The 26,488-nt window shown below is 41.6% G+C and overlaps 1 protein-coding gene across 6 annotated transcripts in view; it reads left to right on the forward strand.

The window, feature by feature from the left end:
- The window catches only part of AGPAT3 (1-acylglycerol-3-phosphate O-acyltransferase 3), an 85,467-nt gene that overhangs the window by 43,469 nt on the left and 15,510 nt on the right, over positions 1-26,488 (forward strand). For 4 of the 6 annotated variants that reach the window (XM_085530073.1, XM_015883787.3, XM_015883777.3 and 1 more), the window contains one exon: positions 26,214-26,440. In XM_085530073.1, coding sequence (XP_085386199.1) covers positions 26,263-26,440 — 178 coding nt within the window. In that variant the 5' untranslated portion in view covers positions 26,214-26,262. Of the gene's footprint in view, positions 1-5,438; positions 5,460-20,396; positions 20,489-26,213; positions 26,441-26,488 lie in introns of those variants that run through there. The other 2 variants (XM_085530080.1, XM_085530094.1) reach the window with 2 other exon arrangements.

Raw genomic sequence — 26,488 nt, forward strand, 5'->3', positions numbered from 1 at the left:
TTTAAATGTAAGGCTTTGGTACAGTAAACACCTCTGTTTACTAATTAGCTTCTGTTCTTTTGAATGTTGGAGAGAAACTTTTGGCTTGGCAGCCAATCTATTCTGAAATGCTGCAAGCTCCAAGAGAAACGGGTGCCTACTTTTATACTGCTAATTTCACCTGACACTTCTTTTGAGCTTTGTAACTCTGCCAGGTAACAGAAAACAATGCCTGCTCCAATGATGCTGTATATCTCTAACAGGAGTTGTGGTGATGGTGTGGTTGTAATGTAGGAATTTCCATGCATGTGATTGCCCACCTTACTTGGGTTAGGCTAGTGAGAAACCTCACACAGTGAAATGAGAGTCAGTGCTGTAGCACCTACAGGGCTGAGAAGGAACTCACAGCCATCATTAAACATTGTTTTGTAAAGATCCAGTCTGAGCTATTGTGCATGACATGATGATAACAAGAGCAGAGAGCATCTGTGAAAACTTTGGTGCTTTTACTGTCACTTGTGGAGTAGACCTTGAGCATAGTAGCCCTCTGGAACAACAGAAGCATGCATTTCTAGTGGGCTACTCATTTCAAGTATCCTAGTCTTTGGTAGAAAGATAATTAAGTTACCTCCCTCTCCAACACTGTATTAAAAGACCACTGTTGGGAGAAGGATAAGCAGAGAAAACTAAATCATGAAAACACTAACAGGTTCTTGATTTCAGATCTTTGCTGGTGTTCAAAACCTGTGTGTGTTACCGTGGAAGGAGACAGAAGAATTTAAGACATGGGGAGATCTATAAACATTCCTTTCCAGGTCTTTCTCTCACATAGGTTTTAAAACAGATCAGCTATTATGTAGAACAGCTTCTATTGGGTGTCCCAGCTGAATAGCCAACAACAGTCCAACCTTTTAATAGCATACAAGCCTTCCACTTCCAAGTTAATGTTTTGAATGAGCAGAATACTGTATTTATAAAGTATGCTGGTTCTAATTCGGAAAGATTTCACCATGTGAAATGTTTATTTATTAGAGTATTATTATTTCATGTTTATGGAGTTCAAATTCACAATCAAAATGAGGTGTCCAAGTGTTTTGTTTGTTTGTTTCTTCTTTTGGTGGGTGGGTTGTTCTTTGGTTGTGGTTTTGGTTTGCTTTCCTTTTCTTTGTTTGATTTCATTTACACCAAGAAGGTTGTGTGCTGTGTGGCTGCTGACAGTATTGGTATTCAAACCAGAATGGGCTGGTGTGATCTTCTCTGAGAACACAGAACAAAAAACTTTGCCCAGCATGTATTTGCTTTTGCTATCAGTCTGCTTGATAGTGTGCTCTATCTTTTTTGAAAGATATCTGTCTTATATGACATGTATATATGTATATGCAAAAAGAGAACTGACCAGAGGGATAACTATGAATTCAGGCTGATAACAACATTGTTAAATATTTGTCAATAAAATCACCTGACAGAGGCCCAGCTGTTGTGTTGGGTTGGAATATACTCCTGATGACAGCTGAGGTGGCAGGAAAGAGAACAAAAGTTGGATCCTGTACAAGGAAGAGGGGAGTGATTTGACTTATCTATTATACAACTTTTCTTGCATTCTTCCCTTTGGGTTGTAAATGGCATCTGTACAAAGTAACACTGCACTGAACAAACTCCTCCATGGAATCAGTACAATTCTGTGCGCCAACTCAGCTTGCATGGGCTGACAGAGAAGCTGTTTGGGTTCTCAGCCTGTTGTTATTCCATGCCACATTTTTCACCTATTATTATTTCACCTATTATTCCTTCAAGGCTCTAAACAACAGAGTTTTACGTGAAGCCCTGTGAGTGACAGTTGCTCAGCAGAACACCTACAGTTTCTGTGTTTGGTATTTTTATTCCTTGTCTCTCTTGCTACTGAGATCTTCCAAAGCCAAATACCTCAGAACAACAGCTTCCATTTTCCCTCCTTCCCCTACATACCCCACACCTCCTTCCCATGTTGAACCCCTTAGAAGTTGTGAGGAAGTATTACTGTGGCTACAATCATAAAATAAATCACATTGCTCCTGTCTTGCAGAAAACAGTGTTCCCTACCTAAAATTTAGAGCAAATGAGAATTTCTTGAAAAACAAACTTACAGTTTCTTCTCAGTTAGTTTGCATTACATCAAAGAAAAGCTTTGAACTTGAGTAGGGGCACATACAGTGTTTGCTGATAGTAATAGTAAGTCTCGTGCGGGTTGGATACTTTAGCCACAGTCAGAAGCTTCTCCTTGTTCAGCGAAAGAATATTCGCATGTTGACAGCTATCTCCTGGTTGACTCTGATTCTTTTGCTTGAGGGTTGATTTATGTGTAATTTACCATCCAGAAAACAAAGTGTATCCTCCTTCTTACAGTATTTAAATATTGGATGGTGGTAGATGGGACTATTTTTGTTTGTCCTTGGTTTTGACAGGTAAGAAAACTGTAAGAAAAAAGCATTTTCCAGTTTCACACAAGTTTCTGTAGAAGAAGACTCAGATTTATAAATGCCTGCCTCTATGCCTGTGTTCCTCCTCCTACTTCCATAGAATCATAGAACTACCCAGGTTGGAAAAGACCTTGAAGATCATCAAGTCCAACCGCAGCCTAACCATAGTACCCTAACTTTGTTTACTTACTCTTATATTTAAAGCCACCAGCTTTTGTGGCTGGAAGTGGACTTCTGGATGGGCCTCTAGGTTTTACAGTTTTCCCTGTAGTTGCACAAATGCTTTTGAATTTCTTCTGTACTTTATCTGAATGCAAAGAATGAATTCCCACCCGCTTTGCAAACTCAACCACTTGGAGCAGAGGGGAGCATTTTGTGTAGTCTTAAAGATGAGTAGACGCTGTTGAGGTTTTTCTTAATCATCAGAGACTAAGATTGGCAACATTGTTTAATTATATAACATTGATCATTTCACACAGTTCAAGAGGCTTATTACTCAGAAATCATTTTGTACTAATAGTGCTTCTGTTAGATAACTCCTTTCTGTTTGTTATGTAAGGTTGGTATTATAGAATCCCTTTTTGAATACAAGCACTATAATTTTAGAATTGTTTTTATAATAGAAATAACAAGTAAGATTTGTTCCAGATATAGACAATTATTCAAATTCCTAATTATTTTATTAAATGAAGCCACTAGATAATTGCTACTTCGGTTTTGTTGTTTCATTTACAAAATTGTAAGGCTGTCCTTTGCTCAGTCATATTCCATTATATGTATTTTCTGCAGTGGATATTGTGGCCTGGAAAAGTATTGGTCAGCAGTCCTGGAAACTGGTGATTCAGCTTCACCTTCGGCAACATTGCTAGCACCAGCTTGCAGATTGTGAATGTCTGAAAATCTCCTGCCATCTCTGAACTATGTGTGTTTGTCTCCGAGGTTTTTGTTTCGATACATAACTTTGTATGTGACCAGTCTCCAAATGAGACTGGGGAATACAACCCATAGAAATCCCTTTGTGTCCCACAAGAGCTTATTATTCCCAAGCAGTTAGTTTGGGTGCAAACTGCCTCTTCAACTGACAGAGTAGATAGCAATGAGACTTTGTGCCTGTGTTATCATGTCAGAAACAGGGCTGAGTTACAGGTGAGATTGAAAAAGTGTTTGAAATAGCCTTGGAGTTTGCTCAAGATACAACAGGATAGGAGGACCTATTGAACTGGCACTGAGAGGGCACTTGAAATTTTCCTTAAAGTCATGAATACTGGATTGCTTCTGTCCTGACTGAGAAGCTGGTTTCACGCACAACTTGATAAACTGAACCCTTCTCAGTGTACTTTTTACAATGTGGCATGCTTATCTTGTGCATGCTTTTAAACTGGGAGGTGGCTTCTTATACTCTTTGCTTTTTTTTTTATCCAGCTCTGCTGAACTTCCTACCCGGTGAAATCTCCTATTGGTTGGTGATTTTCAAATCCAATCCTTCATTTCCTTTTTGGCCGTGTTTCTAAATAGTTGCAAGCATTGTGAGTTCCTTTGATTGTATTATTTCCTGTTTCTTTTTGCTTAAGTGCTTCTGCCCTCTCCTCCTATTTCACTAAAACCTCTGTGGCCACGTGTGCAGGGCAACCAGGGATCCATAAGAGCCAGAAGCATCCTACAGCTTACTGCAGCATTAGTGCCGGAGTTGGGTCAGAAAGCAGAAGTGCTGGATGCACAACAACCTCTTCACTTTTAATTCAGTGTTTAAGGATTGTGTTTGGATTTCATTTCTTTATGTTCTTCCTGGTGGTCTAACCCTTCCCTCATGGGAATCAGTTACACCAGTTGAAACAACCATCACAGCACTGAGGACATTGGTGTAGTTGTAGGCGCGTAGTTCCCATGCTCTCCCACCATCCCATCACTGTGTGGCTGCTGCCTCTGGTCTCCATTGTGACTGTTGAGACCACGGCTCAAAATGGCCTAAATGGCTCACAGCATGTGACTACAGACTTCTTGCCTCTCATCTCTGGCCTCCTCTAGTGCCTTCCTCTAAACAAAGCTGCTGGAGCAAGTGTGTAGTGGCTCAAGCCTCCTCAGAGCCCTGAATAAGAAGAGAGAAAATGTCATCTGTAGAATGGTTAAGCTCTCCTCCAAGAGCTGCAGGGTAAGGGTAAAGAAAGTGCAGTCTACCAAATTCCCCTCTGCAAAAAAAACCACCCAGCTGGCTGCAAAGCCCCTTTATTTGTGTTAAGACCTCCCTTCTTTGCAGCGCTGGGGCAAATAGTCCTTCAACCCTGGAAAGCCTATACTTGGGTGCAGACCAAACCATTTCTCTGCAGCCCTGGTCTCACAAACCTTGTGTTGACTCCTTGCGTGGGAAAGAGACAGGCTGAGGTGGGATGAGAGCCTCCTCATGCTTACTGTCTAGAGTGTCTAGAGTTTGTCTTTTCTCAGCTCTTAAAAAAACCTAGCCCAACACAAAATGTGTCAAACAGCAGTGCTGGGCATACGTACCTCACCACATGAGCGAATCCAGTTGATCGTAGCCTGGTAATTTGCTGTAAGAAGATTATTGGATTAGAACAAAAGCCTGGTTTGTGAGCAACACCACCTGACAGTAATATTTATTGAGAAGTATTACCTATTTCAAATAGGAGTCCACTTATGCCCCCATCATGTGCTCATTCTTGGAGGTAAGAGGGGCTCATTTAATGCTGTGTTTTAGGAAGCCAAGTGAAGAAGAGGACGCCCAGATTTTTTTCCTGTTGCTGAGCCAGCAGTTTTAGCAGCTGCAGTGCTTCCAGATTTACCTCGATGTGCTTTTGTCATCATAATCCCTCCTCCATGTCAAGACTGATTTGCTTTTCCAGCAAGGACTCGCATCTCCCATTTTTGCCCCTGCATTTTTTTCTACTCCTTTTTTTGTTTTATTAATCAATAACAGATTGGGAAGATGTTGGTAGGCCAGTCGGGTGCATGCTTGCTAGCGGGAGTCTGTGCCACACTCATTGCGCTGGCTTTAGCCTATTACTTGTACTGGTAAGTTGAATTTTTGTGCTGTGTCTATGGTGATAGCTTCTTTAAAATGCTTCCTTGAGTGAGCTGAAAGGTGGTGGTCCTTTTGAAATGCTCTTGTAGGCTGATCCACTTTAATAACTTGTTGCTAGTTGTAGATAGCATCCCTCATTCTTTGCCCACCTGTGACAATGCCCATTAAGGTGCAGTGGGACTCAGTTTTGTTCATTGTGAGAGCTTTAAAATTTCTATAATTTTCATGCTCTTGGTTCATGTAGTTGTGTCTCTTGGTATGGAACTTGGAAATCAGGCTGTTACAGGCTCATAGGCAGGGTGTGTGTTTCTTCCACATTATTTGTGCCACCCATGTCTGCAGCACCTCAAAAGAAATCTCAGGCAGGTGGGTTGCTGCAAGCTGAGGGCAAGCAGCCCTACCTGAGGCAGGACAGGTGGGGCGTGGGGATGGAGGCTGAGTTTCCTGGCTTTTCCTGCACATTAAAGCCCTCAGCAAGGTGTCTGTTCAGGCTTTGGGAAAGGAAGAAAAGTAACACAGAGCTGCCCTAGATTTCTGGGCTGGCTTCGTTTCTGGATGTTTCTACATATGCCTAAGACTTCCAGCCAAAAGAAATCTTGGAAGTTTGTCGAGCTATGTCTGGAGTAAATAACAACTTTTTGAATCCTGAGTGCAATCTGTTGACTAGTTTTAGTGGAAAAATTACATGCCACTTCAGCTGTAAAATAAAGCCTGCTGGAGTTGTAATTAATATGGCTACAATTGGAAGGCTTTCTGAGGGATGTGAATTTGCAGAAGACGGTTCTCCAGAGCATTGTGTGGGTTCTTTTGTTTGTTTGTTTCATTAAGCAACGAAGAGACAAATACATTAAAATCTGTGGGGGTGATCTTCTTGTCTTTGTTTTTGCCAAGTATTTCCTCCAGGCAGTTACGCCTGTGCTGTTTACAAGCCTACAGTCCTCAGTGTGTGTACGCACGCACTTCTAATATTGATGAGTTTATTTATATTTCAGCTTTACAGTGAATTTCTGCAGCTATGTAAGCTTGCAGCCGTACAGCATAGCAGCACAAATTAAGACGAGCATGGTTACTGGCCTCTTCAGTCTTCAAAATCTTCAAGAAAACAGGTCCTACATAAGTGCCATTACAGTTCTAATGTTAAAAAATAGTGAATGAAAAGAATAACAGTGTTAACAGCCATAGTTTTTTGGGTTTGCTTTTGGTTTGTTTTTTTAACCCAAGAATGTTTCTATCGTAGGTGTGTATGTGAAAAATTGTAGTTTTTATTAATTCTCCATGTCTTGAATTAATACCGGAGTGTATTGTATCAGTTATGCTTTTGTAGCAATAGAAGCATAAAACCGTGTGCACGGCATACACACTAGCATAGCATATGTGTCTGTCATGTAATATTTTTTTTCCTCTTTTGTTAATTCACAAATTCTTGACTCGAATCCAGGTCAGATCTGGTTTGCAGGACAGATTACAATTTTGTACAGAGTGGGAATTAACTGGTATTAGATCAGATCCTCTTCCTCAACAACCTTAAGGTTCAAGAGAAATTAATGACATCATCTGTTTGTTTGGGAAAAGGTTTGATGAGAGCTGCTTTCTTGTTAGTTATGGACGAGACCTTAACAAGAATACTTCAGCGCTTCCTTGGCTTTCTTGGATTTAGTTTGTTTAGCTCTTTATTTCGTTGCTGCTTCATTTAGTGTTTCTTACCATTAACTGACTTGGGTAAACATTTTTTATTTCTAATTTTTAACACATATGCTCTGTAGAAAATACCTAGAAAGACTTTTTGTTTGTTTGTTGTTTACTATGGCTGCCGCAATTCTCTTACAATGTCCTCAGGCAGAGCTGGAGTGATTAGGATCAGAGATCACCAGTTCAGCGGGGAATCGACTTTGCATATTGAGAGATTAACCTGGTTTTTCTGTAATTCCATCTGTGATCTCTTGCTTCTCCCAGATTGGAACACCCTTATTAGCTTCCTGGATAGGAGCCATTTTGTTCACCTTCTGGGCTGAATGTAGTTCAGACTCTCAAGGAATTCATCTGAGGATGCAGAGGGGATCTGTTTTTTTATCTGTATCTGGCTCCCTTGCTCTGATACTGGTGTGAACACCTCACAAAATATATTGCAGCAATCCAAGTTGTATGACTTGCTGTCCAAAATTAAATTTTGCAGTTATTGTAAGTACACAAGGCATCAGCTTATCATCTTTGCTCAGTCATTACTTCCTCAGGAAATGTATTATGTTTCTGGTCCTGCCTTGTAACTTCAGTAGTGTCAAAACACCTGGACTTATTTTGCTGCTTAATGTTTTGATTTCCTTAATGCATTTTTTTTTTTTTTTCTGAGTAAAGAGCAAAATAATTCAGATCACAACGTTTTGGTTAATGTTGGGTTCTGCATTTCAATAGCTGTTATTTTTTTTAAGAAAAGTTGAAAGAGATGAGGCCTGTACTATAATTGCATGTACAAGGGCTGCTCCAAAAGCAGTGCCTGCTATTTTATGATTTTGGCCCACAGCATCAGAGGCAGATGGTGGTGGTGTGCTAGTATCCCATTTCATTTTGTTGCCATGTGACTGATGGCAGCAGAGGGGCAGTCTGACACCATGGGATCTGACATGGAAGTGTGTATGAGGCAAAGGTGTGTCACTGAATTCCTCCTTGTGGAAAAAATGGCACCAACTGACATTCATTGATGCTTGCTGAATGTTGATGGAGACCAAACAGTGGATGTGAGTGCAGTGAGGTGTTGGGTGGTGCGTCTTAGTAGTGGCATCAGTGACATGAAAGACTAGTTGTGTTTGTTACCACTGTGCACAGCTGTCACACCATGAAATGAAGAGCATCTCGATCAGCAGATTATGACCACAGAGCGGTGTATGGAGGTGAATGTCAGTTTCATTGTGTTGGAAATGATGGTAGCAATGCTAGAATATTGTCAAGTGTGCTCCACGTGTGTCCCATGAATGCTCATGCAGGAACAGAAATGACACCATATCTAAGTTTATCAGGACCTATAGAACCTATTTGAGTCTGAAGATGACATTTCCTAGATCACATCATTAGCAGTAGCGAGGTGTAGTGCCACTGCTATGAGCTAGAGCTAAAATGGTAGTCCATGGAGTGGCAACATGTGAATTCCCCATTGAAGGAAATGTCCAAGACAGCCTTCAGTGTGTAAAGTGATTTGCGCTGTCTTTTGGGTGCAGAAAGGCGTGATCCTTCTGTATTTCCGGGAACCCAGACAAACCATGAACTTTGACTGCTACATGGCAACACTGGCTGAGATGAAGGCTGGAACTACTGCAGTCAGCCAGAGAAGGGGACAAGCTTATTCTTGCAGCATGATAACATCAGACCTCACACCAGATTGAAGCCCATGGAGCACATTGCCAGTCTTGGCTGGACTGTCCTGCCACACCCACACCCTAGTCTAGATTTTGCATCTTCTGCCTTCCATCTGTTCAGGCCAATAAAAGATGGACTGCATAGGCAACCTTTTCCTAGCAAGGACACTGCCATAGCCACTGTGAAACTGTGGGTCACCTTTGCTTGTGCAGATTTTTACAAGTGTGGCATGAGGGCTCTTGTTCATTGCTGGTGAAAATGCATTGCCAGTGGTGATGGCCATGTTGAATAACAGTGTTGTGAAGCTGAGAATTTGCTCTTTCAAATAGTATTATTGTGTACTTTGTATCTGTCGTCGTTTCCTTGGAAATAAATAGGAGGCATTACTTTTGGAGGAACCTACACATATTTGAGGTGTTTTAATGAGCTATCTAATTTCATTGGCCACTTGTTTTATTTGCTTTATTGATCAGAGTTGTGGTTTGCTCTCTTGGTCTCAGGTATTTGAAACAGTAGGTCAGCATGTGATCTCTCATACTGTCTTCAGTTTCACTCAGGTTTTATTAGTATTTGCCATTATTGTATGTTTGGATTGAATCAGAACACGCTGGTGTTTTAGGAGGAATAACCTGGAGATTTCTACTTTTACTTGTTAGAGCAATGATTTACACACCATGAGGAGAGGCAGTTCCTGTGTCAGTGCAGAGCCTGGTGCAACCGGACCTCAGGATGGTAAACACTGGGAATTACTGCAATGTAAATGTTACACTAATCGAATATGAACTCAAAGTTCTGCTTCTGTCAAGTTGGTATTTGATTTGTGTTTTTCTGAAGAGAATAACTCAGTGGAGGACTGTATAGTGACTGCCTATTAAAATATTTTTTTAAAGAAATGTTGACTTCTAGGGGAATTAGATAGCCAAAATGGAATAGACAGATTTACTGTTTGTGCACTGGTTGGCAGGCTGTTAGGGGAACAGCACAGCAGAAAAAGCCCTGCTTCTCTTCTAAGCCCTGATCTTTCCTGCCTGGTTGAAAAGGAGGAAGTGCCATTTTCAGGGTGGTGAACTTTTAGGATGGAGATTTTAATAACAGAAGTCTCATCTCTACAAAGTATATTATTCACATATGTAAACATTAGTCTACCTCATCTGCTCTTATAAGGACTTAAAATTGGATTGGTTCCATGGACATTGAGAACTTCAGCGCTTAGGCCTGCACTGCACTACCAATAGATTCTTGTGAAGGTAGTGACATTGCTGAGAACTTGGCATTTTTCTCAAAACAGAATAGTGGGGAGAAGAATTAAGGTTTGCCTGGCAAGTTCTCTGTCATACTTCTAGCATAAAGTGATGAGAAATAATTGAATAGTTTAGTCGGAAGGGACTGGGAAGCAGTAGCCTAGCCCTTACCTCTTCCCTTCCATAGGAAGTTGCAGAGAGGAATGAGGGCATCTCTTGGTCACTTCTCCAGTCTAGACAACCGAAATGTTTTCAGCCATTTTCAGCCTCTCCTCCCAGGACATGCCTTCTATCATTAAAAGAGGCAGAGGAAGAATGCATCTAAGCATGGTATGGAAACTCACTTTTCTGGGTGCATCTGTAGACTATCATGTCACACAAAGCGCAACATTACATATTTCTATAACTTCTGTTATTTGTGGATAAGGTGCTCATGATCTATATGCTGCTGTGCTTTAAATATCACCACATTTGTATAAAAACACTGTATGTTCTGCTGCTATAATTAGGCAGCTTAAACTATACTGAGAAGATAGGTGTCCTCCATTGACTCGGTAATTGTCTATGAGATGAGTACCTGGAGATTAAACTGCTGGTGTCTTCCTGACACACACATAGCACCAAGGCACTCTATTTTAAGAATGTAGACTATTCAAATAAATCATGAGTTTACAGAGAAGTTTAAGCTTTTTGTGGGATTTGGGTCAGTGATGAGACTCAGTACTTTGGGTTGACAGTTGGACTCGATCATCTGGAGGATCCTTGGCAACCTAGGTGATTTTATGATTCTATGACAATTAGTGTAGATTTCAGGGGGTTGTTTCTGGTTGCTGTTCATGGATCTGCAAACATGGAAATCTCGAATATCTAAAATCTCACAATCCAGAGAATTTTGCGATTCCTCCCATGTGCACTGAAAAGTTCATCCAGTCTAACATAACTTTGCTGTGCATTTAAATTTAATGACTTGAGGGGGCTGAACTTGGCAGATTTTCAGCCAGCTTTGCTGTGGAAGTAACCCAGCCTAACAGTGTAAGTTTTAATACATTTACCTCTGTCCATCTTTTTTGAAGCCAGTGGGAGCTCTCCAGACATGCTTGGCTGGAAAGTGGAAGCAGAGCAAGACATCTCCAGAATATGGATTCCTATGGGTGACCAGGGACATGAGGAAGGTGCTAAGAGTCTTGCCCTAGAGAAATGTTGTCGCATAAATTTGTATGTTCTTTGGTATCCATGTATCTATACATATACGAGATTGTAAAAGTGACAGTCAACATTAAAATACAAATTTGTAGGGAACTATGCTTTTGGAACTACTTGTTAAACTCCTTTGGCAAGTTGCTTTCTAAAGATTAATGGCCAGTTACTTTAGCTCTTTTCTGCAGTGATAGCAATCATTATGCCTGAACAAAATGATGACCCTGACATATTTGTTGGAGCTAAGGAAAAATATGAGATATTAAAGGCTGGAGGAAAGAGTTCAAAAGCAGTTGACTACAGTGCACAGCCTGTTCTTAATCTTGAACACAAACCAAGTTGACCTCAGGGACTTTACTGGTCACGCCCATTGCATTGGCTGCTCTGCAACAGATCTCTATTATGGAGAGGCTGGATCTGTTTCCATTTCACTTGGGATATGCAGCAGTACAGGTCCACAGCCATGTGGTCCCCAGCAGTAGATTTGGGTGCCCTTTGCAAACAAAGCACGTCAAATTGTGACATGTGACTTAATGCTGAAGTTTGGAAGATACAGTGAGAGAGATCCATCTTCTTAATGCTACTGAAGAGATTGAGAGTAACGAAAGAAATGCGGTAGATGATAATTAACTTACATCTGCCTCAGGAAAGAAAATGGATGAGCATGCTTTAAATCAAATGTTAGATTTCAGAGCTGGTAGAGTTAAAAATGAATCTGTGGCTGATTGGGTATGCGTGTACTGAAACTGTGAAATGATTAGTTTTAAAGGAGGGGTGAAATACTTCTAAGAGTAGCCATGGCAACATAAAGCTCACTGCAGGCTGTGAAAACCACCTGGGAAGTGATGAAAACTCAGGCAGCTTGGACTTAATTATTATTGCTCCAAGTGTGTTGCCGGCCTTCCTGTAGAATGCACTGGATGACATTTCAAGGAGGGATGGAATCTAAGAATGGTTTTATGTGATCAAATACGAGGTCTTAGCATCCTTTTTTATTTATTTATTTTGAGTACTCCCATGTGGAGCCAGGAGTTGGACTCTGTGGTTCTTATGGGTTGCTTCCAACTCAGGGTGTAATCTATGCTCTATGATGTGTAGTGCTGAAGCACTGTTTGCATATTGTTAAAGCTGTTAGTAGTAGTTCGAATCAGTGTTGTCAGTCACGCCTGAAAAATGAGAAGGGAATCATAGCAAGGAATGCACTTGTCTGTTTGAATCTTTCAGATACATTTCTGGGAAAGCAAAGGGCTGTCAGTGGTGGGAAGTTTTTGATCCCCTGCTTTTGTGTTTGGCTCTTGAAGTTAAACACTAGTAAGATATCACTGGGGAACATGTGACCTGGCAAAGCTCGGACCCCTGATATAGCAGTACATGTGTTAGGGATAGCCTGCATGCACTCAGTGTGGTGGAGCAGTTTGTTGCTCTCTGTTCTGCTACTGCCCGGGTGTGCAGTCAGACAGAGGGTGATCAGGCAAGAGAAGCTGTGTTAGTGGTTGTACATTGTACCATTAAATCCCAAGATGACTCAGTACTAAGACCAATAACTGTTTCCAAAATTTTGTGAACTGATACGCTTTCTTATCAGCATCCAAAAGTGAGCAATAGGCAGATATTTTGGAGGCTTCTTCTCAGGAGAGATATGCTCAAAATGTAAAACAAACATCTGAAACTTGGCGTTCTTAAAACTGAAGAATACCTGGAAGCAACACATGGGTTTTTGTTGCTGGCAGTCTTTTTGTCTGGAAAGGAAAGAACCAAGTTTTGGGTGGGTGTCCACAGTTTGGCCTAATCTATATGAAGACCTGCTCTCATCCTGCGTTAGGAATCCATCAGGGAAAAGATGCTGTCAGCAGCTGGAGTCTTTCTCCTTCTCCCACTCATCCCATGGTCTGTTGTACGCGTTCATCTATAGCTGTTCTAGGATAATTTCCCCTGTGTCACTGTCATGTGTGTATTCTGCTCATCTTCATACAGTCCAGTTAATGTATAAAGCTAGAAAATGAAAATAATTCTGGAGCTGTGTGGCAGAGATCATCAGGTGCTCACAGGAGCTGTCACACAGGGCAAGACTGAGGAGGCTGATTAGCTGTATATATGGGAGTAAGAAAGAAGACAAAAATGCTGTCGGTGTACATATCAAGAATGTATTAACACAGGGGAAAGGAAGATTCTTTACAGAGAGAACTAAATAGAAATGGCAGTATGAAAAGAAATGTCAGAGAAAAAAAAAGAATATGTTGTTCTCAAAATATAATAACCCATGTTCAAAAAATTTCTAGCTGGAAAAACAGCTAAGAAAATGACTTGTAGTGACAGAAAATTGATGGGAACTTCAGTTCTTGGGAACTTTAAAAATAAGACTCACAAAGCATTAAGGTACTATTTTGTATCTTGCGTGCAGGAATAGCAGCAAATGTGCTTCACTAAATTGACTGTGTTTCTGCTTAGTACACGTATTGCTATGACGAGGGGAGAATTAAAAACAAAACCTTTGTTTTTCTCGGGAGGCCAGTATTAGAAGCTGCACTCCTGAAAATAAAAGTTTTCATGGTGAGAAGATGAGAAAAGAGAGATATTTTAGGTTTGCTACTCTCTTGATGTGTCTGAGGAATTTTTGGATTGACCAATGATTGCTTTGCTGGTCTATGGGGAGTAAGTGTAGCAGGAAGAAGCTGATGCATGGACAGAGCTGAAGAGAGTTGCCACAGTGTGAAGAGTGTAACTGAGTGGATGCGGCTTCCTTCCTGTTCCTGCAGATAGGAAATGAGTAGAGAGAGACTTTTTCCCCGCTGCCAATTATTAAGTAACTCCTGCCTGATTAAATCAAAGTGTTGTGGTTGGTGACATTAATGATGCCTCTGTGACATGACAGTAACAATCAGACTGATGTCAGAATGCCAGATTGTCATTTTACTCCACAGATTCGGCAAATAGGGAGAAAAAAAATAAAGTGATGAGGATTCCTTCTGACATGTAAATAACCAAATGTAGTGAGAGGAGGGAAATAAAGTGCTGAATATATTGGCTTGGCGGTGAAAACTGATGAACAGAAGAAATGTTCATATTGCAAATGCACTAAGGGGAGTATGGTCTGATGGATGGGGGTTCTGCTCCTCTGTCCTGCTCTGTGCCTTTATTCCTCTTCAGTCTTCCCCGTTCTCAGCTCTAGGCTTCTCTGCATTTCAAGGCTGCTCTTTTCCCATCCTTAATAACCTGAGCTGCACTTGTGACAGAAGGCTCAAGAATTAATGCTTGGGCATCTTCCCTGCCTTGGTTCTGGAGGAATCCAGGGAAGCTGTGGTTTTGTTCTCTCAGTTTGCAGTTCTCAGACCGAACTGAATGCTGACCTCAGCAATAGCACGCATCAGGTTTTCTGTTTTGCAGTTGCATGGCTCACACTGGAAAACATCCGCTCATGTTGGGAGTGATTCCAGAGGGCAGCTGGGAGCCATGTATTTTTGACGTGGAGGAGTCAATGTGCAGATGTAAAAACAGGCTATTTATCCAAATGCTGCATTTTTATACAGTATTTCACTTGTCGTTCCATAAATCCTTGGTCTGTGAGGGGTCCTAACTTACTGGCATTATAGTTCTTTTGTTTCGTTTTGTTTTGTTTTTAATTCTATGGGGGGAAAAAAGGGATCTCAACCAACTAGCAGATCATTGGTGTTCCAGCTGCATGCTGGAGGTTCAACAATTATGTGGAAAATCCACTCTGGACTGTATTTTTTATAGTAAGAAAAAGAATAGCCGCGGCTAGAACTTATTCACTTGAAGAGCAGAAATCTATTGAAACAACAAAAATGAAGACTTAGGTACCATGGAAAGTCTCTCCTCATTTAAAACTGAGACCTCATTTTCTTCCAACTGGTTTTTATCCAGATTGTGGGAGGCTCTTTGTGTTTTCAACTCCCAGTTGGCTTTTTGACTTTGAATGAATGAGTCAAAATGGAGAAAATAGTCTCTCTACACCTGCTAGCTCTATCAAAACCAGAAGTAATTAAGGCAAAAAGTCGTCTTATTTTTTCACAAAAGGAATTGAAAGTGTTTGCGTTTGAGGGCAAAATGGAGGTATCAGCATTTTTTCTTTCCATAGGAAAGTGTGAAAATAATAGAGCTGCTGAAAGCAGAACATGATTTCCTGGTGCTTAAATCTTGACTTGACCTCCAGTTACATTGGGCAAAAGTCCTGAGCTCTTCAAAATAATAGAAATGCTGGTTTTCAGCTGTATTGAGAAGAGCTTACAGAGGCAACTTGCAGCCTGAGTTATTTCTGCGGTTGATTAGATGTTTGTAATATGTATACATGGTAAGTTTTTGTCTCAGTCCTCTTTCATCATTTTCAGTAACTGGAGTGTGCTTAATTATTTTAGAAATCAGGCTAAAAGCCCTGGTTTTATTTCTGTCTCATAATATGTTGTATGTATGTGGTGCAGCTTTTGCCCACCTTCTCATGAAGCAAAGCTGGAGTCTCAGGGAGGATGGAGATGACAAAGGTACAAGTGTTGTGCTTCGGCACCATTGCTGCTGGTCAGCCCAACAGTGCTCCTCAGTATCTGAGACATTTATGGCACAATAGCAGTGAGTGAAGAGAACAAAAATCCATTACATATGTGTTTCCTTTAACGTTTGTGAAGTGTTAAACAAGGATCAGTTCCAAGCCACTTAGGAGCTGGAAAGAGCTGCTACTTTTTGTCAGTCCTATTGGAACAGAGTATATGTAAGATGAATTCTAACTTTCATATCGCTTTGTTTGATCATCCGTGACTTGACTGTGCAGGAAAAATTCAAATGGAATCAATTACTTTTGTGGAGAGGGAAGAGATTTGATATTCTGGCCACATTGCCTGGAAAAAAGAAAGATTCCTGCTTCTGTCAAAATACGAGTTTTATCACGGATACTCTGTAGCATTCACATAGACATATAAACTGCACTGTGACAGAAGAAATCATGTGCTGACTTAATAAGAACATTTGTTATGGCCAGTGTTGCCTTGCAACACTACTTGTTAATTGTCGAGTCTGTACTCTCCTGAGTTCCCACTCTGTCCCTGATTACAATGCTAATTACATATGGACCATTTCCTTCCAAATACAAACATAACTCCAGGGCTGAGATGAAATTCTATGAGGCCTACAATTGCTCTCCTGGAAGTTGCTGAAACAACCTCTGCATGTTAAATGTATGTCACAGCCAAGTGATTTTTAAAACCCTGCTCCTCACACACCTTGCCCTCAGACCCTTCCCCATCTCTGTAGCTCTCCTTTGGACGCTCTCTAGTAGCTTGATGGCCTTTTTGCACCAGGGTACTTCAAACTGCACCCAGTGTTTGAGATGATGCCACAGCAGTGCCTGAGGAAGAGGTTCTAAGCGGCTGTTAGAGCAGGTTTAAATGGATAGTTGTTGTCCCATGTCATCCAAGTCCCACTTTGACCAGCTGACACCCGGAAACCTTGAAGCCCCATTGCTGTGGCTCTATGCACAAACTAGGAAGCTACAGCTTCGTCGGGTTCACCTGGCAGAAGCAGGAAATGTGGGCAATGCAAGCAAGTGGGCAATCCAAGGTGCCTGTGGGGACATGCTCTACATCTACAGCATCCTACAGCTGTAGGTTAGCATAAAGTAAAGGATTTCCTATGGTGTAACTGGGAGAAGGTCAGAAGCATGCAGATACAGTGGGTATTAGAGGCCTGCTGGCTTGTTTTTCATGGCAAGCATTCAGAACTGCTGGAATGTTTTGTGTTGTTGGTGGCAGTTTTGCTTATCATGAGAGCAGTGGTTCGATGTGCGAGCTGCTGCTGTGCTATGCAGTAAGCTCCATCTAGCTGTTGGCTCTCACAAGTATCTGCTGCCTGGTGTAGAGAGAGTAAAGAGATGAGAAGTGTTTCAGAAGATGCCACAGAAGCCCCTTCTGGGATCTCACTGAGGAGTGAACTTGGCTGGGAGGAGGAGGTGAGTGTTCAGCTCCAAGACTGAGGGAGAAAGCTTGGCAGGTATTGCATCATGGTGCTGCAATTTTAACCATCTACAGTGTTATCTTTAACACCCCTGTGTTGCATGTCATGTGCTGAACTTGAAGCTGGGCAGAGCACCTTGCTGCTGCATTGGGAATGAAACTGCAGAGAGCCGTTAGCAGGATGGAAAATATTTGGCTGTCTGTCAGGGACCTGAAATGGAACTGTGAGACCTGCTGGAGTGTATTAAGTTGTCCAAGAGCTTCTCCCTGCCTGCTTTTACTCCCAGAGCCAATGCAAGCTGGAAACTTGACGGCATTGTTCAGCATTTGAGGTTGATGTACCAGCTGAATACCAGATGGGCAGGCAGTGCCTGTAGTGCTGGGCACTATGTTTGGATAGCATAAATCCGCTGTGGCACGCAGCAGGACTCTTTCACAGACCCAGGAAGCTGCTGGGACGTGCAACAAAAAGGAGAAGAAGAAAGAGAAAAGCATAAGAGAAGAAAGAGAAAAGCAGGGAACAAGCAAGAATTAGCACCTCACATCTCCCTTATTGGGAACAGGAATTGCTGGGCTTTTGCTGAAGTGGCAAACAAGAGGAGTAGTTGCCCACAAACAGGGAGGCCTACAACTTGCTAAGAGGAGTAAGTCTGGCAGAAGGTGTTTTGCAGCCATTTCTGACAGAGTCATGCACGACTGCCTGTCCAGAGCCATGTGGAATATAGAACACTGCTTATAGTTCCTATTTATGTCTTACAGTGCACAGAATGCCGACAGTGCTCTAGCTCAGGCATTTCAGCATCAAATGTCATGCTGTGTGCTGGTGTTTTGACCTGCTTCTTTACCATATATATATTTTTTTCTTTTCAATTGCAGCATTGCTTTTCTTCTTCTCCCTGTGTAAGAGCCAGAAACATCCCTTCCTGCTGTGCCCTGCCATGCCAAAGGCTGCTGAGAACACGAGCCCCCCTTGCCTTGGGCTGATTTTTACATCTCTGTAGCAGAGCCTGCCTGCTCATTTCTTCTAGAGAGGCACTATTTGAGAGACTGACTTCTTAGTGCTGCAAAAAAGACGGACCTCATGTAGCCCACACTAATAGTTGTCAGCAAGGAGGGGAGATGTGGGACTTCTGGCACCCTTTAATGGGGAAGCTGGTGCCTTAAAGCAGTTTCGCTTCGTGCTGCTGCAGTAAGGCTTACTCAAATAAAATTCCTTTTTGATTCAGGCAACTGGAATTGAACAGCTTTTATTATGTATCCCTAACTGTTAATTTTTCCCCTTCCATTAAAGATAGAACTAGGAGGAGTGTCTGTATGGTTTTCAAAATCAGACTGGTTGTAGGAGACAGTTATGGCTTTGGCTTTTTTGGTGTGTTTTATTTTTCTCCTGATAGCCAGCATGTCACAGAAAGAACTGGAGCTCAAATGCTTGCAGTCCAGTCAATCTCTGTAATTAATGATATTCAAGTTTAGGGTACGGTTTAAGGCTGAGTCTTACAAGAGCTCTTGCAAGTATCTCTAAATAAGAATATACTCACAAAAAACACGTGCATCAGTGAGAAATAAAGCAAACTTGCAGAATTTGCAATGTAGAGTATCTAATCTAAATTTAGTATTCAATTAAGGCTTTTATAATAGTATAGTTTTAGGGAAGAATGTGAACACTGTGGCACTGAGGGACTGGAGGGAATGGTCTCAAGTTGTGCTAGCAGAGATTCAGGTTGGACATTAGGAAATACTTGTCTGAAAGGGTGGTCAGGCAGTGGGATAGGAGGTGGTGGAGTCACCGACCTTGGAGGTGTTCAAGGAACGTTTGGACGTTGTGTTGGGGGACATGGGTCACATGGCTTAGTGAGAGCTATTGGTGGTGGGTAGATGGTTGGACTGGGTGATCCTGTGGGTCTTTTCCGACCTCAGTGATTCTATGATTCTGTGGTTAGTGGACATGGTGGTGATAGGTCAGTGGCTGGACTAGATGATCTTACTTTTCCAGTCTTAATGGTTCTATAATTCTGTGAACAAAACTTTCAGAACTGTTCGTACAGAAGTCAAAGCACCAAACTGCAGACTGAAAGGGGACAAATGGTGTTGCGCATACAGCACTAACACTTACAAGCTGTTCTGAATGATACGTTGTAGCTGAAACCATCCTAAGCTGGCTACACCTTAAGACTGTTGGTCTTCCTGAAATAAAAGTAAGGTTGTTACATGCACAGCCAGCCTTTGAGTTGGTGGGGAACAAGAATCCTGTAGTATCTCATAATTGCTGTAAATCTATGTTATAGAAATAATGATGTTATATTTTCCATGTTATGGAAATAATAACGGTTCAGTGATATTCAACCCAAATAGTGAAGTTGCCTGGGCTTATTTCACCCACTGAACATAAAACAGCATTTTCCATTTTCATGTCAGAAATTGCTTGTAAAAATACCCACTTTCTTTGTAGGTAGAGATGCCTGCAAGGAGAGGTTCCTCAAGCAGTTCTTCCTTGTGGTGGCTGTCCTTCAGTTGGTGAATTTCTAAGCAAGCCAGGATTCATTTCAGTTATCTGATCCATTTGTTTAAATAGAGACTGGGCTAACTGAGTGCACATTAGTAGAAATTACATTTGGGCATACTTGCTCTCTTTATTTTTTTGTATGTGAAGAGTACAATAAAAGGAAGTGGTTGAAATTAAATTTGGAAAATAGCCATTTTAATCCTGCTCATCTTTTCAGCTGCAACAAGTTAGAAGAATACAATTGTACCTCTAGTAGAGGCAGAGACGGCACTCTCTGCAGCTAGGGAGGAGGTCGAATCATGTCAGCTCCACTTCATTTAGGGCAGTCAAAGCAGGGCAGTCTGCCCCTCCATTGCAGTGATAAGTACTATCAAGAGCTGTTTTATCCCCTCCTGGTTCCATCAAGTCATTGGAATGTTTTTCTTTGCTTTGCTCACATGTTCTGCGCTCTTCTATCTCATAAACACAAGTTAAACAACTGGTAATCTTGGTGGGTTTTTTATTTATTTGTTTTTCCTGAGCAACTTGATGGGAAGCTTCTCCACTTTCAAAAGCAGGCTCTCCTAAAGCCTTACCAGTAAATTCAGTCTAGCAGTAACATTGGAATGGTGGAGAATGTCAGGAGCAGGGACTGGTGTTTCTGCTTCTCACATGGCTTGCTTTCTGTTTCATATGTTTACAGTCAGTTGCCGTGATTGTCATTGTTCTGACTGACCATCCCACTAGGTGCTACATTTTACTTTGTGTTCTTCTGCTGTGCCTAATTTCTCCAGGTAATTTGTTCAGTCTGTGTACCTATTAAGTGATGATGAATGTCAGAGCAATGTGCACAGCTTATTATTACTATTATTTTAACCTCGAAGTACCATCATCTCATTAGGTTGATGAGTCAAGCAAAAATGTTCCTATTTGGGGGAAATAGACTCATCAAAAGTCTTTGAAGATACTGAGCCAAACCTACGGACAATAGTGGAAGTTTCTATGATTTAATGGGCTGGAGAAACAGACCAGCGTAGCAAAGGTATTTATCACCAGATGATGGTGATGATCTTTCTCTCCTGACCTTTTCTAGAAACTGGCTGTGCTGCTGTCAGGATTGAAAATAATTCAAGGAATACATTCTAATGATGGTAACTCCGCATTTCTTCCCCCTTATTTGAGATCGTGTTTTTAATTCCAACAACTAGGAAACAAATTTTCCTCTTTGTGACTTGAATTTGGCTTCACGTCCTCTTCCATACGCCTTAATTTTGGAAATTCATGACATGTGGGATTTTTTTTTAATGAACTCTGAATCAGACTTGCATTTGGCTGAGGAATGTACAGAGAAATTAGGTCTCTATTGTATTAGAAAGTAAGATGATTTTTCCTGTCATGCTCAGGTTTAAAAGGCTTGGTCTGTAGTAGACAGTCTGTAATGCTGTGTGGGATGTGATTGAGCAGTTGACTATTGTTTTACAGCATATCTGGAGAATCCTTGGTACAGACTGTTCAAATGGATACCAGAACTCTTCTTTACACCTTATTTCCTTTCATATGCATTTATCTGACTCATTGCTGTTGATCTAAGCTGTGTTTTCTAACTACTTATATAGTTCTTGTTGCCAGTGGTTCTTTTACACCTGTGCTTCTGAAATAAATGAGTCCTGGGGGCACATTGCTTTCCCTCACAACCCAGCCTGGACTGTTGGATAGATGATTAGTGCTCTTGGGCTTTCTAATACCGTAAAGAGAGATGAGGGCAAAGATGCTTACAGTACTCATTTGCTTAGGTGGTTTTAAAAGCAAAGTGTGTCGGTTCATTAGAGGAAACACCAGTACAAGAAAGACAGAGAGCTGTTGGAGGGGGTCTTGAGATCATCTACAAAATGATCTGAGGGCTGGAGCACCTCCGCTATGAAGACAGGCTGAGGGAGTTGGGCTTGTTCAGCCTGGAGAAGAGAAGGCTGCAGAGTGACCTCCTTGCAGCCTTTCAGTACCTAAAGGGAGCCTGTAAACAGGAGGGGAGTAAACTCTTTACAAGAGTAGATAATGGCAGGACAAAGGGAAATGGTTTTAAGTTGAAAGAGGGAAGATTTAGGTTGAATCCTGTGATTCTGTGAAACTGGAAGGCTGAAAGAGTACTGAGAGACATTTTCATTAGCTCCAGGTGCTGCTCTTCATGCCTGTCCCACTCACACTCCCCGAGCAGCTCACGGAACAAGCAGTTCTCACTTTGAAAATATGGGTTGTGACATTTCCTTTATGTGTTTCTGATAAGAGAGTTTATAGAGCTATGAAAAACGGTGGGGAAACTCTTGATGAGACATGACCACCAAAAGAAAGAGCTTTTTTGTACTGCTTTTGACTTACAGCATTAGTGGCCTTTTTTCATAGGACTGCCAAGTTTGTACAGACAGCAAGGAGTCACACAAAGCTCAGTCTGAAAAGTACAGTGTTTTAAAATACAAAAGCAAGTAGTGGAATTCAGTCTCATAAGGGTTTTGCTTAATTTTTCAACTAGGAAAAATGTGTGGTAGGCAAAATACTAGAAATCAGGGTTGGGGCAACATGTTCAGAGCAAAAGCTGTCAGTAATCAGCTCCATAAGTGGAGATAAATGTGGTACAGTGGAGCAGAAACAACTGGAAAACAGAAACAGGGCATGCTCAGAAAACCTGGAGACAAAAGGCTGACGATGTCAGGACTGCTGCAGCAGATTTGGTTGTTGTTAAGCACATGAATTCTCACGGGGCTGGAATATTAGAACCAGAGGACCAGTTTCTAACTGTGCTCTTAGTCATGCGTGCATTATGAACGTCAGAGGATTGTATGTATGTGGCAGCAGCAATGAATTAAAACCAGGAGTTAGAACTGGAAATACTGTGTGCGTAGAATGATTAGTGGCTTCATTTTATTATGGAGTTCACAAATAAATATATATTTCACAAACTGCCTCACTGTTTGTGCTGCATCTGTTTTGTTTTTAAGTTGATTTCCTAATGAAATGAAAGAGATGCAATATTGCTCCCTGCCATTCTACTTTTTATTGGCTCTTGAGCTTGTTAGCATGTTTGAGCCACATTTAGCAGAGATCTAGGTGTCTTAAAGCAGGTTAATCATTATGGCTGTGATGAATGCAGAAAGATGGCTAACGGAGAAAGATGGTGTAACTGAGAGGCACATGGTATCTTTTAGATACAGGAAAATCTGTGTGAATGTGGAGCCTCAGTTCTTGCCCTTCAGCTGAGAATGATGTAAATGTGGGTGGGAGCTCAGAAGGGTGTGAAGTATTTCAGAACTTTCTTGTTGGAGAAGATTAATGTTATGGGGAGTCGTCTCTGATAGTGAGTTGACCCTGTGAGGTAAGGCGCTTAATGGCAGTGGAAGTTTTACGTTAGTGCTGCCCTGTGGCATGAATTGAGAAGTAGGACCTTTCTCGGCTGTGAAAGAGTTACCTGTGGTTCTCAGTGTGGCTATACAGTAAGAAATAGAGGTTTTGTGGTTATGGGTCGGTGTCGTGGAGATACAAATTGCTTTGGGAAAGGAAGGGGGGGAAAAAGAGAGATTTTACTAGCATGTCATTGAACATGCTTATGTGTTCAAAAGAAATGAACCATACTGAGACTTGCTGTCTAAGCTGAAGCAGATGTTCAGTTCCTAAGCACTTCCCTTAGCTGGTCTTCATATATGTAAGTGAGATGTAGAAGTTCTGCTTTTCCTCATTCCATCCAAATTTCTCTGTCTTCTTCCCAGCCTGTCTCTGTGATTCAGTAAAGCATCTGCTGACCATCCTATGCCTGTTGGTCTGTCCTGAATTGCATGGCTGTCCTACATGGGCAGGAAGGCAGGAAAATAAAGAATTCCTGTGTTAAGGGGAACTTAATAAATACCTTAAAAAATCAAGAGAAATTAAGTGAGGGACTGGCAGAAGGGATGCCAGGCGTTCTTTGGTTGCAGTTCTCTCTACCCTTCTCATGATCCACAAAGAGATTATGCCAGAGTGCAGAGTAGGGCACTGGAGCAAGGGTGATAGATGCTATTTCCACACACGACAAAGCTGGAGAGGCAACATGCCACGTTGTCTCCAGCTTTCCATTGGGTAACATGACACGTTCTTTGGTGTCTAATATGGAAATGTCCTTAGTTTAAAGGACAAATACCAGAGTGCTCCAGAGACTTCTCAAAGCAAAGAAACTATAGAAGTGCTGCCAAAACATTTTATTTGAGGATAATACTTGGAATTTCATTTTAATTCATGCTTTTTGTGTGTGCTTTATTAATAATCCTTGTCTGCAAAGGGCTAAACTGTGACTTGGGAGGTAGTAAGCACTAGTCTGATACTTGTGAAGGATACAGTGATCAGGGAAGCTGCTTGCATGTGTCTGTATAGAAGGCAAGTCACAGCCTGAGAGATAATTCCTGGGAATCAGAGGAGGCTTAGTATGGATGTTAGGAAGAATGTCTTCACACAGAGGTCATCAACCATTGGAGCAGGAGGAATCCCCATCCCTGGAGGTATTTAAGAGATGAGTGGACCTGGCACTAAGGGACTTGGTTTAGGGATGAAACTTGGTAGGTCAGATTGCTGGTTGAACCTGGTGATCTTGAAGGTCTTTTCCAACCCAGATGATTCTATGAGAAGCACATGTCAGCTGAAAAAATAAGCGAACCCATTGCTGTTTTAGGGCACTGAACAATGAGTACCATGGTGGTACTCCTGAATGGAATGGTATCTGTCAACAGTGGTGCAGGGTTTAGACTTCTAGGAGATAACTACACCCTGCAGCTCTTCAGTGAGGGAGGGGCGATGAAGGAGAGGCATTGCTTGCTTCTTTTTAAACATGATTTTCTGCTTCTGAACAGCTGTTCCTGAAAGAATTTATTATTGGAAGAAATATTTCTTTCATTCTTATGGGAAAACACTGGGAAAATGTAGATTACTCATCAGAAGCTTCAATGTCAGCTTATTCAACTCACTCTGCATTCTGTGGTAGGCACAATAGTGCCTTTCCCCTCTGTGATGTACCCCTGAAGTGACTAGATTACTAATGATGTCGATAGATTTTAATTGTGAAAATGCTGAACACTTTGTGGCTTGAAAGGCAGTAAACAAAGGTGTAGAAGAGACAGTAAGAGAAGAAGCTTTGCCAAGTAAAACTGCTGTTGAGTTCTGTAAGTAGCACCGTAACGTAAGCAGGTGGCATTTGGTTCCTCGCAGCTAAAAGGTGGGTTGCTTTCAAGCATTGGAAGCTTCAGCATCACCTTGACATCTTGTCAAATGTACTTGTTACCATCTGCTGGTAGCTCTGGTCATTTGCAACACTTGCAGAGAGAAAACATAAATACTTACAGCAAACTTTGGCAGAAATTTAGGAGTGTGCTTTTATTTTTCAGGTGAGACGCTGAATCTGTGGTTTGATAACCTGGTTGGCTTCATTGGAGGTCTAGTACACAACCAGTCAGAAAGACCAGTGTGAGATAACACAGTTCTGGAATAAACTCAGTCAGGTTTCTTGTTTAAAACATTCTGTTGAGCTACATTTGTACTGGTTGGATTAGACTTGTCTAAGCTCCTATGACTTTATTCTGGTTCACACATAACCCAGCTTCCTGCACCAGAGATAAACATGGCCCATGCCCAGGTTAAGTGTTCTGGCTATTTCAGAAGTGATCATGTTCTGTGCCAAAACCTTTCCCAGATCAAGTTTGTACTGCTACATAGCCTAAGGATTTTTTTATTATTTCACTTTTTTTCCCTACTAATTGGTTGATTTGATCATGGATCTGTGGCTTGACAAAGTGAGAAGTTATTAAACTTGCTCCAGTGTGGTTTTTGAATGTGAAAATGCCTAATTTCCATGCCTTAGTTTGCCAGGCTGATGCTCTTTCTATCATGATATCTGCTTCAGGGTGAAGAACTTGCTCTGCAGATGGATTGCTGTACTGTTGTAGTCATAGCAAAAATATAGCAAAGCCTGTGAAACCCCTGGCTGTCTGTGCTTGTTCAGAACTGTGCACCAACCTTTGAGGGAAGGCTAGGATGGCATCAGTTCCTTAACACAGTCTTGGAGGATCAGCGTGCTGTTTCTTGGTGCAGGGAAGATGAGGCTCCTCTTGCAAGTCGGGGACAGCAAACCAAGAAGGCACAGCAATTGCATCCCAGCTTGTTTACTAGTGAGGGCTTGACTGGTTCACTGTGAGTGCATGGGTCTGTGTTCCTCCTAGTGCTGTCTGACTGTATGATCTTTCTCTGAAGAGAGAAGTGTGAGGTTCATCTTCAGATCTTCTTGGTGGTCTGTAAATTGCAAATAAATGTTCCTTTCTGTTTTTGGAAGTGAGTTGTACCATCAGTGATTTACTGTATGAAAACCTGAATGAGGCAGACTGGGAAAGCAAAGAGTTTATGAGATTGGATTCCAGTTGCTGAAGTTGCATGAACTGTTTCAGCACTCCTATTTTGCCCTTTCTCAGGACTTGTGAATCAGAAATCAATTAGATGCTTTTCTTTCTCTTGCAGGACAGTTATTCTGAGTGACGGCCCTTGCACACGCTTCTGAGTGGTTATCATGGGCTTCATTGCCTTTCTGAAGACCCAGTTCATTGTTCACCTCCTCATTGGGTTCGTCTTTGTTGTGAGTGGACTGATCATTAACTTCATTCAACTATGCACACTAGTCCTCTGGCCCATAAACAAGCAGTTTTATCGCCGAGTAAACTGTCGTCTTGCCTATTCACTTTGGAGCCGTGAGTATGCTTGAAGGAGGCACGAGGTCTGGGGGTGGGGAGGGGAGT

The sequence above is a fragment of the Coturnix japonica genome, chromosome 1 (genome assembly GCF_054131305.1).
Source record: "Coturnix japonica strain WE chromosome 1, WE-NBRP24, whole genome shotgun sequence".
In the NCBI taxonomy this organism is placed as follows: domain Eukaryota; kingdom Metazoa; phylum Chordata; class Aves; order Galliformes; family Phasianidae; genus Coturnix; species Coturnix japonica.